At 39.9% G+C, this 18,610-nt stretch overlaps 1 protein-coding gene across 2 annotated transcripts; it reads left to right on the top strand.

The window, feature by feature from the left end:
• Positions 1-110: 110 nt before the first annotated feature.
• SERINC3 (serine incorporator 3) lies at positions 111-18,224 on the top strand. 2 transcript variants are annotated; one of them, XM_026503570.4, is made up of 10 exons: positions 111-336; positions 5,330-5,491; positions 6,110-6,303; positions 7,398-7,477; positions 8,130-8,267; positions 10,735-10,904; positions 12,130-12,220; positions 13,037-13,217; positions 16,462-16,689; positions 17,322-18,224. In XM_026503570.4, exons 1-10 carry the CDS (start codon positions 298-300, stop codon positions 17,458-17,460), a joined length of 1,422 nt encoding a protein of 473 aa, XP_026359355.1. In that variant the 5' UTR covers positions 111-297; the 3' UTR covers positions 17,461-18,224. The 2 variants fall into 2 exon arrangements, with proteins under 2 accessions (XP_026359355.1, XP_044241777.1); XM_044385842.3 differs by having other exon boundaries at positions 196-336; positions 5,347-5,491.
• The last annotated feature ends 386 nt before the right edge of the window (positions 18,225-18,610 follow it).

Here is an 18,610-nt window from a genome sequence, read left to right on the forward strand (position 1 = left end):
AGCCCCGCCTTCTCCCTCCTCTGGGCCGGTTTAGCCCCGCCTCTCCCTCAGCGCCTGGTCGATTTAGCTCCACCTTCTCCCTTAGCCTGTTGCTGATTTAGCCCCGCCTTCTACCTTTGCCAATGACAGAGGCTCTCTTGGCCGCGGCGGCCGAGGGCGGTGGGCGGGGCCACGCAATGACGCCACCCGCGCGTTTCCGGCCTGAGAAAACGTCGCGTTTCTGAGGAGACGCCTCGACTGGCAGTTACCACCGCGCTAGAAGCTTCGCGATCGGCCGCCTGCATCACCAGCGTCACCATGGGAGCTGTGCTAGGCGTCTTCTCCCTCGCCAGCTGGGTGAGTTCGGGGTCTGGTGTCTCCGTCGGACGTGTCATTTGGGGGAGGCCGATAGGGACCCCCCAATCCCAGACGCCGTGGGGCTTTGGCCGGGAGCTTGGGGGACGGTCCCTGGGCTGGAGAGAGTATCGGGGGTGCAGACCAATATCAGTGATGCCCCCCTCCCCCAGTCGGGATCAGGCGGCTCGCCTTCCGGGTTTGTTGGGGGAACGTAGGAGGCCGGGTCGTCATTGTTTACAATTTCGATTGCCCCGCCCCCGCGAGGCTTCCGGCCCCTGGGTTCCTCTGGAGCTGGAGCCTGGACCGCGGAATGAGAGTTCCGGGGCGAGGGCGCTCTGCTTCATTTCCAAGTACCTTCATAAGGTGGCGTCGTTTAATTTTGGGTGGCTTAAGTGATATTTTTATCCCATAGCATGGATTTGCCGATGCTACAGAGTATGTGGCAGAGCTGGGATTTTAACCGAGGCTTGTGTGCAGTTGTGGTGCAAAGGAAAGGCGGCCTTGTGGATTATTCAAAATTGAAAGCCATGGCGTGAACATTTTTGGGACCTTGTCTAAGACATTTATCTCTGGCTTCCCGTAACATGAGGCTAATTACCCCAGCATTCCTCTCCTTGAGAGCTGCTGTGAGGATAAAGTGAATAAATGGGTTGAATTGCTTTGTAGATTATAAATGCCATATTTTAAAAAGGAAATTTTAGGATCTATGGAAGAGAATATGGTGAGTTCCCTCATATACTTGCTCCTGAGGAGCATGATTCTTTAAAGTCACTTCTTGTTTTATAACTTCCCAACTGACTTAATTGACCTAAGACTCATTCTCCGCTCATTCCACTACCATTTCTTAGGGACAAAGTACAAAGTGTATTTTCCATTCTTTAAGGTTGTTCATCCTAAATCAAAAGGGTGTTTGGTCATTTACAGGTTCCTCGGGAGCAGTGGCTTTCCAATTTTTTGACCTTGACCAAAAGTAAGAAATATATTTTACATAGCTGATTTAATATGCCCATTTAGACACAAGTTTCGTGAAATAATTTTTACCTTTGTCATCTGCTGTACAATTTTTCTATCACATTAGAACAAATCCTGGTAAGTTGAATTTTACAATCCACTAGTGGGTCAAACTATTTGCAGAGTAGATTTAGGAAAAAAAAATACAGTTAAGAAGGTAATTAAGGAGTGAATTTGTAATTTGAAACAAAGATGTCTTTCTTATCCTAATAACCTGAAACACATTTTGTCTTTGATGTAAAGCTAGTATTTGAATTGATGCCTTCAAAGCATTTCTATCTGTAAATTGCTTTTCTATATTATTAATCCCCTTTATTCAACAGGAATAGCAAGGAGTTCAGTGTACCAGAGAATGGGATGAGTGAGGGGAAGAATAATAGGAAAAGAAGTCAGAAGGTTAGCAGGGAGCCAAATCACGTAGATACCCATTGTTTGGTGTTTTGTTTTTGTATTGGCTTTTACGTACATCCCCATAAATGATATGGGGATCCGTTATAGAAAAGAAGAGTGATGTGATCTGACCTGTGTTTTAACAAGGTGGTTGTTGGAGAAAAGAAAGGGTAAAGCAGTGTAGAGGAGAAAAAACTTTGCTTGCATCCTCTATGGGGTTAGTGGTTGGGGGCCTGCAAATTAAAGAGATGAAAGGTTAGCAAGAGAAGAAAGAACTATGTACACGTGCTGCACACATACTCGCAGGATGTTATTCATCATTCAGTGATGAATAACTCAAGGGGATAGTTAGAAAATAGAGCTTATTATATACCTTACTTATTAGGGGACAAGAAAAGGGAAGAAAAGGGCTTCTAGTTAGGAAGAACAAACAGGAGATAAGAAAGTTGGTGATAATACTTGTTTATCTAGGTGCAGCAGTCTTTCGTCTTCTTTATGGCCATCAAACTCCCTTGGAGAGAGAGTTTATGGCAACCTCATATCCCAGAAGTTGCTGCCTTTAGTCAGATGAGGAAAGCTCCGAGAAGGCTTTTTTCCCTGTATCTGTTGACTCTCAAATGTCTTCACCTTAAAATAATCTTTATACCAACTCTGGGTTCTGATTAGGTGGCTATTGCAATGAGACAGGAGCCGTTGCATTAAATCCAGGTGAAAGATGATAGTAGTGGGTTGGACCAACATAATAACTAAGGATGCTAAGAAAGTGGTCAGATTCTGGAGATAGCTTATTTATTTATTTATTTTCTTTATTTTTTTCTTAAATATTTATTTATTTTCTTAAAAATTAAGTAGGCTCCATGCCAGACATGGGGCTTGAACTCATGACCCTGAGATCAAGAGCCATGTGCTGTACCGACTGAGTCAGCTAGGTGCCCCAGATTCTGGATATATTTTGAGGATAAAGCTGATGTGCTGACAGATTGGATGAGAGTTTTGGAAAAAGAGAAAACATCAAGGGTGACTCCAAGGTTTTTGGCCTGAGTAACAGGAAGAATAGAGTTGTTATTTACTGAGATCGGGAAGTGATATACAGCGGGACAGCTCTGTTCCGCAGATTGAGTACCTACTGTAAAGGTGCAAGAGATATAACAGTAGGTGGCCCCTCCTAAGGGCACTTATATTTTCATGATATTTATAAACAAATAAGTGGGTGTATTCATTTGCTAGGTCTAGATAAGAATAAAATACCGCAAACTGGGTGGCTCAAGCAACTGAAGTTTGTCGTATCTCAGTTTCTGGAGGCTAGAAGTCCAAGATTAAGATGTCAGCAGGGTTAGTGCCTGAGGGTGATGAGGGCGAATCGTTTCCATGCTTCTTCCCTAGTTACTGCTGGTTTGCTAGTGGTCTTTGATATTCCTTGGCTTGTAGATCTCTGCCTTGTTTTCACTTGGTGTTCTCCCTGTGCTGCAGGTCTGTGCCCAAATTTCTCCTTTTTATGACAGCAATCATGTTTAAATAGGTGCCCACTCTTCAGTCTAACATCATTTTAGCTAATTACATCTGCAGTGACCCTATTTCCAAATAAGGTCACACTCTCGGGTACTGGGGATCAGGAGTTCAACATGAATTCGTGGGGATAGGGGGACACAGTTCAACCCATAACAAACAGTAGGCAGTTATCATGAGATTATTTAATAGGCCAGAAAATAAATAAATAAATAGCTAAAGAGAGAAGTGTGAGAATGCGGACAAAATAAACATGAAGCAATTAGTGTCATTGTTTTGGGCTGTAAAACTTCTGTTTCTGTCTGCAGCTGGCTGTAGACATCTATGATGGTCTTTTGGCCCAGTTTGTAGTTAAGAATTGGAGACTGAAACTGGGTGATCAATTTCCCATGGCTGTTGCAGTTACAAATGTTAATGGCTACCATGATCTATTCAGCCCCTGCTGTGCCAGGCGTTATGCCAGGTGCTGTATATTCCTGACGCTAGCTCATTCTTCATACAGTAACTGTTCAGGTAGGTGGTGTTACGCCCATTTTTACAGATGAGAAAACTGGGTTTTTAAGAAGCTTGGCATCTTGCTCCGAATCACACAAAGATAGTTTCCCCGAGGTACCATCTATAACAAGTAAAGACTGGGACCATACTATGAAATCAGCATCCCCCATTATTTACATCTGCTGCTTCTGCTGATGATTCTGACTTCACCTGCTTTTGTAATGTGACTCAGTGTCGTCTCTGAAAGCAATTTGAGTGCTTTCCTAATTAGGCCTACATAAAAACGATTCAAATTATGTTGTCATCTGAAATGCTCACCGGAGATCCAGGTTACTCTTTCTTTTTTTTTTTTTTCTCAATTGAGGTAAAATTCACATAACATAAAATGAACCATTTTTAAGTGTATAATTCAGTTTCATTTAGTACTTTCGCAGTGTTATGCTGTCGTTGCTGTCATCACATCAGTGTAGTTCCAGAACATTTTCATCCCCCCAAAGAGAAGCCTGATTCCCATTAAGCAGTCACTCTCCATCCCATCTCCCTCCTCCAACCTTTGGAAACTACTAATGCTTTCTGTCTCTGGATTTACTTATTCTGGATATTTCATATAAATGAAATACAACGTGTGACCTTTTGGGTCTGGCTTCTTTCACTTAGCATGATGTTTTCTAGGTTCTCCCATGTTGTACCATGTATCAGTACTTCATGCATTTTCATGACTGAATAATATTCCATTGTACGAATCTACCACATTTTATGTATCCATTTGTCAATTGACGGACATTTGGGTTGTTTCTACCTTTTGGCAACTATAAATAGTGCTTTTTTGAACATTCATGTGGAAGCTTTTGTTTGAATACCTGTTTCAGTCCTTTTGGGTGTATGTTTAGGAGAGGAATTGCTGGGTCAAATGGTGGATTCTGTGTTTAAATTTTTTGAGGAATCTCCAGGTTACTCTTAAATTGAGCTAAATGGCCCTTGTTATCATCATGTATAAGGGTTTCCATGTGATGTTGCTTGATGCTATAATACCAGATTTGGTAACTAGGATTCCTTAAATAGCAAGTGGAGTTAGGTTTTTATATTGTTTTTAAATAAAATATGCTCTCCGTGTGAGTATAAGTAACATTTATTGGGCTCTTAGTATGTTTTAGGTACTGTGTTGAGTACTTATTCAATACAGCGATATCCGAGGGAGGAAGAGTCCGTTATTCAGTCTGTTTTGCAGGTGGAGAAATAAGCTTAGCTTATGTAACTTGCTGAGTTAGAGTGACAGAAATAATATTGACTCCAGAACCCATGCCTTTTTTTTTTAAGTAGGCTCCACACCCAGCACAGAGCCCATTGTGGGGCTTGAACTCATGACTGTGAGATCAAGACCTGAGCCAAGATGCAGAGTCAGATACTCAATTGACTGATCTACCCAGGCATCTCCCAGAACCCATGCTTTTATAACCACTTCCTCCCAGCCATAACTGTCTCAGTTAAAGCTGTCAAAGCCTGGTTTGCCTTATCTTCTACTCAGTGACCCTTACGACATGAAGGAGTGCCCTGAAAGAGGTCTCAGATGGCTGTGGTGTGCTTATTTCAGGTTCCCTGCCTTTGCAGCGGCGCCTCGTGTCTGCTGTGTAGCTGCTGCCCCAACAGTAAGAACTCCACGGTGACCCGCCTCATCTATGCCTTCATTCTCTTCCTGGGCGCTGCGGTGTCCTGTATCATGCTGACCGAAGGGATGGAATCGCAGCTGAAGAAGGTAAGCAGAAGTAACAGTAGCCTTAATGTACTGGTTATTTGTATTATTTTTCTGTTTTGCACAATTTTAGTTGTGATTAACATTTTTATTTCTTTACCGTTGTAAAACTCAGTCAAGGTCATTATAATTGTTGGGTTTTTTAAATTACTTTTGGGTAAGACGTAGAATATGAAAGTATTAGTCCTTTTCCAGAAATCAAGGTACTCAGAACGAACATGACCAAGTTCTACTCTAATAACTGAGAGAAAAATACTCAAAGAGCAGCACAAAAACATTATCTTCCCACGGATGTTTCAGATTTAAACATTTGACCTAGACTAGCCCTTCGTCTGTGGAAGAAATCAGTTGTCGCTTGAAAATCCATGGCCAAATGGGAGATAACCTCATCAGCAAGAAAAGCAAAGAAGAGAACACTTCACTTTTATTCACAAAATGCAAATCGTTTATACTATTTGGTGGCAAGATTGTAAGTGAATTGGAAGGCAAAGAGAAAAGTCCCTCAGGACAGTCTTGCAGTAGTTGAAGTAGCCAGTTTTATAAATTCAGGCTTTTTTATGATGGGATAGGATCTTTGTTTAAATGCGAATATTCCCATAACATTGAAATTGCTTTTTCCAGATTCCTGGATTCTGTGAAGGGGGATTTAAAATCAATGTGGCTGAAAGAAAGGTGGATAAAGACTGTGATGTTCTGGTCGGTTATAAAGCTGTGTATCGGATCAACTTTGCCTTGGCCATCTTTTTCTTTGCCTTCTCTCTGCTCATGTTAAAAGTAAAAACAAGTAAAGATCCCAGAGCAGCAGTACACAATGGGTATGTAAATTTATTTTATTATTTACTTGTTATATTACGGTGTGGCTCCTCCCCTTGAGCAGTTAATGTTGCCATTCTGATGGAAGCCGTAGAGTACTAGAATCAGTGGCCCACATTGATATTTCTGACCATTGTACACGTGAAGTTGTTTCAATGTCATTTTCAGTTGGAGTTCTGTTGCACAGAGGGGGTGAAGGGGATGAGGAGAGTCTTGTCTTTTTTTAATACCTTTGTTTGCAGTTCCTAGATTTTTATCAGACACCTGTGAAACAGTTCAAGGATTGTGCTAGGCACTGCATACACACAAACGTACATACTTTTTATTGTTAAAAATGTACCTAATCTATTAAACAGTATACAGAAAGATAAACTGGTTATGTTTGATTTACAAATCTATTGTTTCCCATTCCTGACTGCCCCCAGTTTCCCTTCGACATATAATTCTTATTTGAAGACTGAAGGGAGTTTCGTACACTTTATATGTATTATAATCCTCTTTTTATAGATGCAGTAACTGAATTTCAGAAAGGTTAAAGTGCCTGAGATCTCTGAGCCAGTGAAAGTTGGAGTCGGAATTGAGAGTCAGGTTTGTCCAGCTCCAGAGCCTGATTCTTTTCACTCTGCCATACAAGGCAGTCTTTAAAGATCATGGACTGAAAGCCAGGTTTGGTCCTAGCTTTGCCAGTGATGAACTGTGTGATTGTGGGCACAAAGCACTTATGTCCTATCTTGTGAAAGAAGGATTAGGTGATAACTTTTCCCTACATCCAATAGTTAATTGCTTTATATGTAGCTAATATGGTTAGTTTAGAATACTCCAGAATTGTAGAAAAATTCCTATCTTTAATTGCTAAGTGTAGGGAAATTCTTAAGATGTTTTTCTCTTATTATGTCTGAGTGATTTGTTCTCTGAGCTAATGTTTGTCCTTAAATCGTATGAAAGATTGAAGCACTTCATGTCAAAGGAAGAAATAAGCACAGACAATCGTGTTGGGAATGCTACTGAGTCCTTATTTTTGCATTTCAGAAATTCACTTTTCTCAGTATAAGGGCAAAAATTAACATTTCACAAATGCACTTTTGTATTTTAATAGGTTTTGGTTCTTCAAAATTGCTGCCATTGTTGGTATCATGGTTGGCTCTTTCTACATCCCTGGGGGCCATTTCACCACAGGTATGGCTCACTAAGAGGGTTAATTATAATATATACACACTCTGCAAATGATGGACTTGCAGCTACATTTTCATCACTGGTTTTGCAGAACTGGCAATTAAATGAGGTGGTGTTCAATTATATGACTTTGTACTAATATTAAGGTAGTAATTAATTGATTAAACCCAGGAGGTATTCAGCCCATTTTTCAGCTGTTCTGGAACCATATGTTGCCAGTATTTTAACAGTTTACCTTTTCACTTGGCAGTACTAAGTTAATGCAAGAGCTTGTCAACATAGGGACCTGTAACTCATATGTGTTCTACTAGCCCTGTCTTAATATGCTTTCTTACCATAACGTCAAGTGACATCTGTGGATTTCCACCGTGATTTTTTCCCTTATAAAGGAAAAGGCTTATTGTGCCATTTGGAATGTCAGATCCCAGGCTCCCCTTGGCACAAGCTAGAACAAGTTTTAAAAGGTCTGAAGCCCAGCAAAACACTTCTCAGAGAATGCCTTTTAGTTTGGAATTGGAATAATCTTACTGTTCTGCTGGAGACAGAATATGTCTTTACCACGTCTCTCTTACTTGAAATTGTTTTAAAATTGGATAGTAACATTCTGCAATGTTACTCCTGTAGTAAAGAATAACTTTGTTCTTTTGGTTTGTAGCCTGGTTTATTGTTGGCATGGTAGGGGCCTTTTTGTTCATCCTCATCCAGCTAGTGCTGTTGGTTGACTTTGCTCACTCTTGGAATGAATCATGGGTAAATCGAATGGAAGAAGGAAATCCAAGGTGCTGGTATGCCGGTAGGTATCTAAACTCACCTGTAAGAGCCATACTGCATTATGCTACATTAAACAGGATGTGCAGTAAAAATGTCTATTGATTTAAATGTATAAACTTCCAAATTAGAGTTGACTTTTTAAAAACTATAGTCTCTCAGTTGAGTCAGTTCTGAATTATATGCATTACTGAAAGGGGGAAGCACAGATAATAGGAATTATTGGCGTCTCTCAATTCATTTATTTTGAGATTTGTAATGTAACTAGATGTGTTTAGTTAGGGAAAAAAAACTGTTGTATTTAATGATGTATTTCTTGTTTTGAAGGGGGACTTGTTTGCAGGGGACTTAAGTGCATTATAAGTATGGGTCATCTGCCCACATCCTCAAGCAGTCCTTACTGCTTTATTCAGAGTATGGCCCACACCCCTTCTGAAAGTTTTCTGATGGAAAAGGGCACTTAAAATTTCTAGCGTGGAAGTAGGATTTATAGCTTGTAATAATGGGGAGGGAGTTTGGTGGCCTCTATTAAAAGGGGCAATGATCCAGCCATATCTCATTTAAAAAAATGACAGTTGTTGAGATTTCTAGCCCCTTCGCTACCTATTGTAAAAGTAATAGCTACTTTTGTGTAAAGAACTTGAAAAACCAAAAATTACAAAAGAAAACAAATTCCTCCATAATCTAACACTTCAGTAATTAATACTCACTGTTAATATATTAGTCTATATCCTTCCAGTCTTTTTTTTTAAACATATATCTTCTATGTATAAAAAAAGAGTGTTGAAAAAGGTGTATACTTGTATCTTACTATTTTTTTACATGTATTATACATTTGGATAGCTTATAGTTTGACGTTTTTAAATCCTAGAAGTAGCCTGTGAATATGTGGCTCCAGTGTAGTAGTAAATACTTAATAATATATCTCTGAGCACATTTCTGCTTTTTCCTTTGAATAAATTCCTAGAAGTAGAAGAGTGGAAGGGTATGGATATTTTAAAGGCTTTTAGTACACATTATCAGACTGTCCAGTTTTTTTCATCTTATTTATCTAGCTTGCTTTTTAAATAATAACAAAAGCAAAATGAAAAAAAACCCAAAAGCGAATACTTTGCTCACCATAAACACATGATGGAACTTAAAAAATAAAACATGTAAATCTCCACCTACTTGCACCCACTCTCCTCTCCAGATATAACCACAATTACTGGATCTTTATGTATTTGTGCACATATACATGTTTTTGTTATTTAAACGTAAATAGGTTCATATTATATATTGTTCATTACTTGCTCTTCTCACCAACTGTATGATGAGTGTCTTCTAACATAACCGTGAGTATAGATACGTCCTATTCACTTAGTGTGGTATACAGTTCTGTGGTGTTCCATGGCATGGTATACCATAAGTTACTTAACCATTGCCCTGTTTTATTGGTCACTTCAGTTGTGTGTAATGACAATTTTTTTTTGGTAATGACTGTTTTAGCATGAGATTTAAGAAATTGTTTTATCGTGATGGGTTGGAAATCCTGAAACACTTCCCCATTTCTGACTGATAAAATTTTATTTTTTTAAATCTGTTTACTTTTTTATAATTCATTTGAATCACTCAACTTTAGAATTGAATAATGAGTTGAAGATTTGTCATTCTTTGGAGTAACTAAAAAGTAGAGAAATCTTGTATATTCATATGGAAAAACATTAAGAACGGTGCCCGTACTTTCACATGCATTATGATTTTATAGTCACGCATATACATCACTTAATTTTAAATATGCAAAACCCATAGAGATTGTTAGTCGAAACTGGTTTTCTTAAATAAGCGTGCCGTGAATAAGTACAAGTTAATTGAACTCACCATTGCTAGAGTTGGTCTGAGTATACTGTTATTCTTTCATGTTTTCTAATTTTCAGAGTTACATAGCTAATTGTTGATTATTCTTGTGAACAGAAAGGAATATTATTTTAGGTTTTTGAAAATAGCAAATACGCCCGTTTCCCACAGTGATGTGGTCTCATCGTGACAGGAAGTGGGTTTATGTAGCCAGTGGCTGCAGAGGACAAATGTCATAAAAGATGCCTGACGGTTGTTTTCTGCTGACACCGTCCCTGGCATTTAGCTTACTGGAACTGGGCCAGTTTGAGGGCCCACAAATTTTGCAAGTTCCTAAGAAAAGCGTATAGTGCACGTTATTTAGCATACAGTTAGAGTTCACTCTAGCTGGAATGATCAGATGTCTCGTTTTTCAACCCATGGAATCAAGATGGGTAATCCAGAAAGCGACTCCAGTTGCTTGAATTTAACACCGAGCCACCTCTAGTGCTATCTGAAACGTCAGCCTTGGGCCTTCTGTAATTTCCCCGTAAAATGTTGACCACCATAACAGTAGAATCATGTGCTTTATTTTTATATGGAGTAGAAGAAAATTGGTCTTCGTTAGAAACGTGTGTTGCAGTCGTGAGCCTTCCTGTTGGTCTCCCTCTTCCTAGCTTTGCTGTCTGTCACCAGCGTCTGCTACGTTCTGTCGGTCGTCTTCGTCGGCTTGCTCTACGCGTACTACACCAAACCGGACGGCTGCGCAGAGAACAAGTTCTTCATCAGTATTAATTTGATCCTTTGTTTTGTGGTTTCTATTATATCCATCCTTCCAAAAATTCAGGTATGGTTTTCTGCTTTTTCCTCCTGTGAAAAATTTTTAATTAATGCTAACCTTGAACTGATGTAACCTTTTTTAGGCGTTTATGTTTATCTACTTAAACATTTTCCCATATTATGATCAATTCTTCATATTTCTAATTTAGTAATTGTAAAGTGTGCCATTGAGCGCCTGTATCATAATTAAGTGAATAATTTCCCTATCGTTAAAAAGAAAACCTAGGTAACCTGAGAATTTTATAGCTCTTATAAAATAGTTTATGTTGTGAGGATGATCCTTGTGAATCATTAGCCAAGCTACTTTAGGGGGATTAAACTAGAAAATCATTGCTTTTGATATTTAAAAACAAAACTCATGCATGCGAGTTTCATCATTTAAATACCATACTTTAAAAAATCCATGGAGTTGTTTTTTTTATTTTTTAAAAAAATTTTTATTTTATTTATTTATTTTTTAGATTTTATTTATTTATTTGACAGAGAGAAAGAGACAGCCAGTGAGAGAGGGAACACAAGCACGGGGAGTGGGAGAGGAAGAAGCAGGCTCCCAGTGGAGGAGCCTGATGCGGGGCTCGATCCCATAACGCCAGGATCACGCCCTGAGCCGAAGGCAGACGCTTAACGACTGAGCCACCCAGGCGCCCCTAAATTTTTTTTTTAAAGATGTTGAGAGAGTGCATAAACATGAGCTGGGGGAGGGGCAGAGAGGGAGGGAGAAGCAGGCTCCCCGATGAGCAGGAAGCCAGTGCGGGGCTTGATCCCAGGACCCTGTGATCATGACCTGAGCTGAAGGCAGATGCTTAACCGACTGAACCACCCAGCACCCCAATTCGTGAATTTTTTATGAGAAATATGAAAAGAACATGTAGACATCACCTCTCCTTTCAAAAATGAGGAAACTGAAGTTCCAGAGAGATGATGGGTCACCTAGGTAGTTAGTGCCACCGTTGAGCTTCGCTTCTATGACACCAGGGGACTAGTGAATCAGCTCTGCAGGTTACATAGGAATTCCTGGCTGTCAGTGCCTGGAGAACCAATTGTACACGGTCCTCTTTCTTGCTGCTTTTTCGGGCTAACTCAGACTGAAAGGTTACTTGTCCTCTTTCAACTGTCAAGTAGAATCAGAAGGTTCTCAGTTAATAACATGTCAGGGGGACCCAGGGAAATCTGGGTTTTAGAAAGTCAGTGCTTGCAGTTCCTGTGGCATTGTTTTCTTTTTGATTCCACAGGAACACCAGCCTCGGTCTGGTCTCCTTCAGTCTTCTCTCATCACCCTCTACACCATGTACCTCACCTGGTCAGCCATGTCCAATGAACCCGGTAAGGGAATGTCAATAGCACATTAATTTGATGGCGAGAAAGTAGGAAATACTCCTTCGGCAGGTGCAAACACTAGAGGTAGAGCAAACGTCCAACAGGGAACAAACAAAAAGCTTCACTTAAACGTCCAGTGCTCACCGTATGATGCAGATACTCACATTTCAAGTTTTAGTGTCTGTCCGTAGCTATTCATAGTTGACATCCTGAAGGACTGCAGTCCTCATACAGTCTAGGCTTTTCCCTGGACTAAGTCAGACTAGTTAAGAGTTGGACAAGGCAACATTGTTTTAGCCCTTTGTGGCACTGTTGTAATTGAATTTCAGTTGGAGTTACAGGCTTTAGAGGAAATGGCTGAAAGAGATTTCCTTTTATAGTTACTGCATTGTGTCTTACTCAACAGGGTATTCTGTGGACTTGTTTTAAAGGAAAACCGTTATTGCAGATCCTCCAGTGATGACTCACTTACTGTTATTGTACTCCTGTTTAACTGTAAAAACAAAACTAGGGGAAAATTCTCTGCTTAAAGCCTTTGTACAACTACAGACCCAAAAAGATTTGCCAGTTAAACTTCAAAATCAGTAAAATCAAGATTGACGTTTATGGATTTGACAAATACTTTGTTGCTGTATCTTTTCTTTTTGTCTAAAACTAAGTCACTGTTTGCCACACAAACATGTAATTAATTGCTAAGTTTCCAGGTTCTTTCAAGTATAGCATTCGGATGTGTTACATCATGACTGAATGATGTGTGAGCCCTCACATCCTTTCTTGGCACAGGAGGAGTTCTAAGGGTAATAATAAATCTTCCACTTCCAGATCGTTCCTGCAACCCTGGCCTGTGGAGCATCGTTACGCACATGACCGCGCCAACCTTGGCTCCTGGAAATTCAACTCCTGTAGTCTCTACCCCTGCCCCACCCTCAAAGAGTGGGCATTTTGTAGATCTAGAGAGTTTTATTGGGCTGACAGGCTTTGTTCTCTGCCTTTTGTATTCTAGGTAAGTTAAAAAGTACTTGGGACAAGATTCTCTTGAAGGTTAACCGTAGAGCAAAGAAGCTGTTTTGCTTTCAAAAAGCAGTGTGAGGAATTAAGAAAAACAACTTAACTCTTCTTTATTGAAAGTCCTCAGCTTGCTTCAGTTCCCTAGCCATGAATATTTCTTAAAGCCTAGTAAATCCTCTCATCAAATAATTCCTTCCAGACTGACATAGAGATACCTTCTCCCTGGATAGCAGGTTGAAGCCTTCACCTGACCCTAGGTCAGCTAGAGTAGTGGCTCTGAAAATCTTAATTTCCTGATAATTGTAAAAAGTATTTAAAGAACTACAGAATTCTATACATCTAATTTTAAAATCTCTAGTTAATCCAGGGGCTTAGATATAACCTGTGTTAGCACTTTGCATTCATCCTCTAACCCATTTTTTATTGGTATTTTCTATATAATAGCATATATTATTTATCAATCCATTTGTATCTATATAATTTTATAAATTTTGTATGTAGTTACATAATTTATATCACTTGATAATTTTTTAAATAAATTAGGAACGTACTATATAAATACACATAATATTCTCAAATGTGAATTTGTCATAATTTGAACAGCTTTCCACAGTATGTGTAAATTTATCTTTTTTTTTTTTTTTTTTTTTTAATGATTGTTGAAGGGTTGGCAAACTACAGCCCTGGGGCTGATTGCCTATCTTTGTAAATCAAGTTGTATTGGAACACAACTACGCTTATGTGTTTTTATATTGTCTGTGACTTTGTTTTGCTTTTGGCCTAATATGTTTTGTTTTGTTTTTGAGATACACTTTCCATACTATAAAATTCCCCCTTATAAAGTGTACAGTTCAGTAGTTGTTTAGTCTGTTTACAGGACTGTGCTACCGTCCCCACAGTCCAGTTTAGACGATTTTATTTTGCCAAAAAGAAACCTCATGCTCATTAACAAGCCCCTCCCTGTTCCTTCCCGCTCCAGCCACTGGCAGAGACTTACCTCCTTTTTGTCTCTGTAAATTTGCTTATTCGAATGTTTCGTATATGTGGAATTACACAGCATATGGCCTTTTGTGACTGGCTTCTTTCACTTAGTATGTTTTCAAGGTTCATCCATGGAACAACATATCAGTACTTAATTCCTTTTTATTGTTGGAAATGATACTCCATGGCGTGGACATATACCACATTTTGTTTATCTTTGTCAGTTGATGGACATTTGGGTTGATTCCACTGTGGAACTATCATGAATAATGCTGCTCTGAGTATCTGTGTATAGGTTTTTCGTGTGGATGTACGTTTTCAATTCTCTCGGATCTGTACCTAGTTGTAGAATTGCTAGGCTATGTGGTACCTCTTTGTTTACCTTTTTTGAGAACTGCCAGAGTGTTCCAGAGTGGCTACATCATCTTACAGTCCCACCAGCAATGTATGAAGCTTCCAGTTTCATCCCCTCTTAATCATTACATCGTAATTGTCCTTTATTGTAGCCATTCTAGAGAACGTGAAGTGGTATTTCATTATGGTTTTGATTTGCATTTTCCTCATGACTGATGACGTTGAACATTCTTTTCATGTGCTCACTAGCCATTTGTAGATCTTGAAGAAATGTCTGTTTACATCTTTTGCCTATTTTTAAATTGGGCTGTCTTTTTATTGTTTTTATATATGGCTTGAGGTAAGGGGTCCAACTTCATTCCGTTGTGTGTGGATATCTAGTTGTCTCAGCACTGTTTGTTGAACAGACTGTTCTTTCCCCCCATTGAGTTGTCCTGGCATCCTTGTCAAAAATCAGTTGACCATAAATGTGATGGTTTATTTCTGGACTCGTAATTCTGTTTCATTGATCTGTATAGCTGTCCTTATGCCAGTACCACACTGTTTTGATTACTATAGCTTTGTAATAAGTTTTGAAGTCAGGAAGTATGAGTCATCCAAATTTGTTCTTTTTCAAGATTGTTTTGGTTATTCTCAGTTCCTTGTGTTTCTGTGTAAATTTTGGGTTTTGCTTGTCAGTTTGAGATTTTGATAAGGACTGCATTGAATCTGTTCATCATCTTAGTATTACTATCTCAGCACTATTAATATTAAGGCTTCTAGTTCATAACATAGGATGTTTCATTTAGGTCTTCAGTTTCTTTCAGGGGTTTCTAGTTATTGGTGTACAAGTCTTAAACATGTTTTGTTAAGTTTCTAAGTGTTATTTTTGACAGTATTAGAAGTGAGGTGGTTTTTTTTTTAGTTTCTCTTTGAGGTTTTTTATTGTTACTATAGAGACATGGAATTTTTGTATATCGATCTTGTGTTCTGCAGGATCATTTATTGATTCTAATGGTGTGTATATTCCTTAAGATTTTCCATGTATAAGGTCAGGTTATCTGCAGAGAGAGATCATTTTACTTCTTCGCCAATCGGGACACCTTTTATCTTGTCCTTGCCTGATTGCTCTAGCTTGAACCTCCAGTACAATATTGAATAGAAATTGTGACAGTGGATTACTTGTCTTGTTCCTGATCTCGGGGGGGGGGGGGGAGAGCTTTTAGTCTTTCACTATTAAGTATGATGTCAGCTCTGGGTTTTTCATAGGTGCCCTTTATCAGTTTGAAGAAATTCTCCTCTATTCATAGGTTGAGTGTTTCTATCAGGAAAAGTATCAGATTTTGGTCAGGTGCTTTTTCTGTGTCTGTTGAGATGATCGTGTGGTTCTTGTCCTTTAGTGGTATGTACTTTTTTATTCAGTCATTTAACAAACTTGCAGTGAGCATCTGCTGTGTGGTAGAAATGCATAGATGACTACGGTCATTGTTGAGGAGTTCTAGGACTAGCAAGAAAGACAGGAATGGTAAGTGCTATGGCAGAGGGAAGCAGGAGGAGCTGTGAGACTTTAACCCAGCCTAGGGATGACCTGATGTCAGGGAACACTTTCTAGAAGACATGGCACTTAGAGAATTGAAGAATGAGGGTAGTTGGGAGAAGGCTGGTGAGTGGTCCTTGTGAAGTCATGGAAGCAGACATTGAGAGCATAATGAAACTCGTAAGCAGTTAGCCAAAGTAGTAACTCATGAGAGTGCTCTGTTTTGTGATGGAACAGGCACCAGTTGAGAACTTTAAGCAGAGCTCTTCGGAAGGCCTTCAGTCCCCAAATAGGGGCAGTTCAGAAATAACCTGCATGTATATAGGCCAATGGCCGCAGTTCATCTCATGGCCCCTTTCTCATTTGTCTTCTTCGGATCACTTTCCAGCATCCGCACTTCCAACAACAGCCAAGTAAGTAAGCTGACCCTGTCAGGAAGTGACAGCGTGATCCTCCGTGACACTGCTGCCAACGGCGGCAGCGACGAAGAGGACGGGCAGCCTCGGCGGGCTGTGGACAACGAGAAGGAAGGAGTGCAGTACAGCTACTTCTTATTCCACTTCATGCTCTCCTTGGCTTCCTTGTACATCATGATGACCCTTACCAGCTGGTACAGGTACGAGGCACAGACAAACCAGATGGAAGACCAGTTGGCCCCCTTGGGCTGCCTGTAAAATCGCCATCCATTGCTTGACCTCAGAATCCCCTTCTCTTACCTATATAATGAAGTTGTTGTGTTCAGTGCTGACTCTTTTCTGAAATACTTTTGACTTGGGTTTAAAATCGAGTTGGAATTCTTACAGTACAAATCATGGAGAGTTCTTCCAGACTTGAGTTACTTAAGAGAGAAAAGCATAACATAAAGCAGTCTGACCCATCTCTGTTCGCTAATTTTCCTCTGTGTCTAGAGATGGTCATTTAGAGTATTCTGATCAAAGTAATGATGTGACAAGGAAGGAAAGTTTCAGAGACACCATTTCAATCTAGACTCTTGCCAATATCTAGAATAGCTAGGGGTTCCTGAAGATCTTTGCCCAGTGAATATGGTAGAGTTCTTCATGCTGACAAGATAAAAGGTTTTTGAGAGGCAAAGTCCCCTGCACATAGAAACTAATAATAGCAGCTTTCATAAGTTCCTTCTAGAACCTTACTAGAGTATAGTGTCAGCCAAATTTCTTGGCTTTGGCTGGGGGTGCTGCTGGGTGCTGGTGGCAGGCTCTTTTACTTGATTGTCTTCTGTTTTCTTAGCCCTGATGCAGAGTTCCAGAGCATGACCAGCAAGTGGCCAGCTGTGTGGGTCAAGATCAGCTCCAGCTGGGTCTGCCTCCTCCTCTATGTCTGGACCCTCGTAGCTCCACTCGTCCTCACCAATCGTGACTTCAGCTGAACCTCTGAGAATTCATAAAGGTCTGCTTTGCTGAAAGCCCGTATCTATTTTACTTTTGCTTCCACTAAAATATTAAGTGAACACTTTGCAAATTTGACTATATCCAAGTTTATATCAGAGGGCAACATTAAGTAATGCTTGATGCAGGAGCTGAACTTTTCATTTATATGTATATTATGTTTATTTGTAAGGATATAACGCAAAGGGAACATTTTGCGTTTTAAAGTGAACTACAGCTGTGCTGTGAAGAGAGTTCTTTATTAAGACCTGTAGGATCCTACAACTTTGATTTAAAATGTAAGAAAAATGTTGGATCTTTGAGGCCAATCGTTAATATATTTCTATTGCAGTCTCCTTAAAAAGCAAAAAACAAACACCCCACCATTTCTATGACAGGTTTCCTCTGTGAAAGTCTTGATTTGTATGACTCAAGCAAGCAGCGTATTCGGTCCCTCATCCCCTACGAGGGGTAGCATCGGAGTGCTTGGGGGGAGGGTGTGCGCCGCGGGCGGCTGATCAGCTCCTGCTTCTGCAGCTTGAGTTTGGTCATTCAGTGTTTGACACTACAGCAGTGATGCCGTGCAATTCCAGCTTTGCCAGAAGTGTTTGTTTCCATAGCGCTTTGTGGGTTTGGTGAAAATGAAAATTCACTTGGGAAAACAGTGCCGCTTGAGTCTATGTCATTCTCTTGTTATGAGTGTGTAAAAGTAAAATGCATGTGAATTTATTATATTTGCACTATAAAGGTATTTGATTAAAATAGAGACTTAAGCTCTTAAGGCCCTTTCTTTTACGGCTTTTGTGAGTTTGCAGCCCTCCTGTGATTCGTAGACCTCTGTGGACAGTCAGGTTTCTCAGGCATCAAGCAGAAGGCGCCTATCTCTTCTAAAACTTGAGGCCTGGCTAGTAATAAAGTCTTGAACTCATCCAGAAATTGCACTGATAATCTCTTCCCTGGGTAAGACACTTGCGTAGAGGCGCTGTGAGGAAACGTCTTCAGGAGAGGTGGCACGTAAGCAGGTAGACGAGAACAGTTCGTTCTTTCAACACACATTTACTGAGTGTTCTGTCCCAGGCCCTGTCACGTTTGGGGATCCAACGTTAAACATGACAAGACACCAGCTCTGCCATTTTGGACTTAAGAGTTTAG

This window comes from Ursus arctos, unplaced genomic scaffold (assembly GCF_023065955.2).
Source record: "Ursus arctos isolate Adak ecotype North America unplaced genomic scaffold, UrsArc2.0 scaffold_16, whole genome shotgun sequence".
In the NCBI taxonomy this organism is placed as follows: Eukaryota; Metazoa; Chordata; class Mammalia; order Carnivora; family Ursidae; genus Ursus; species Ursus arctos.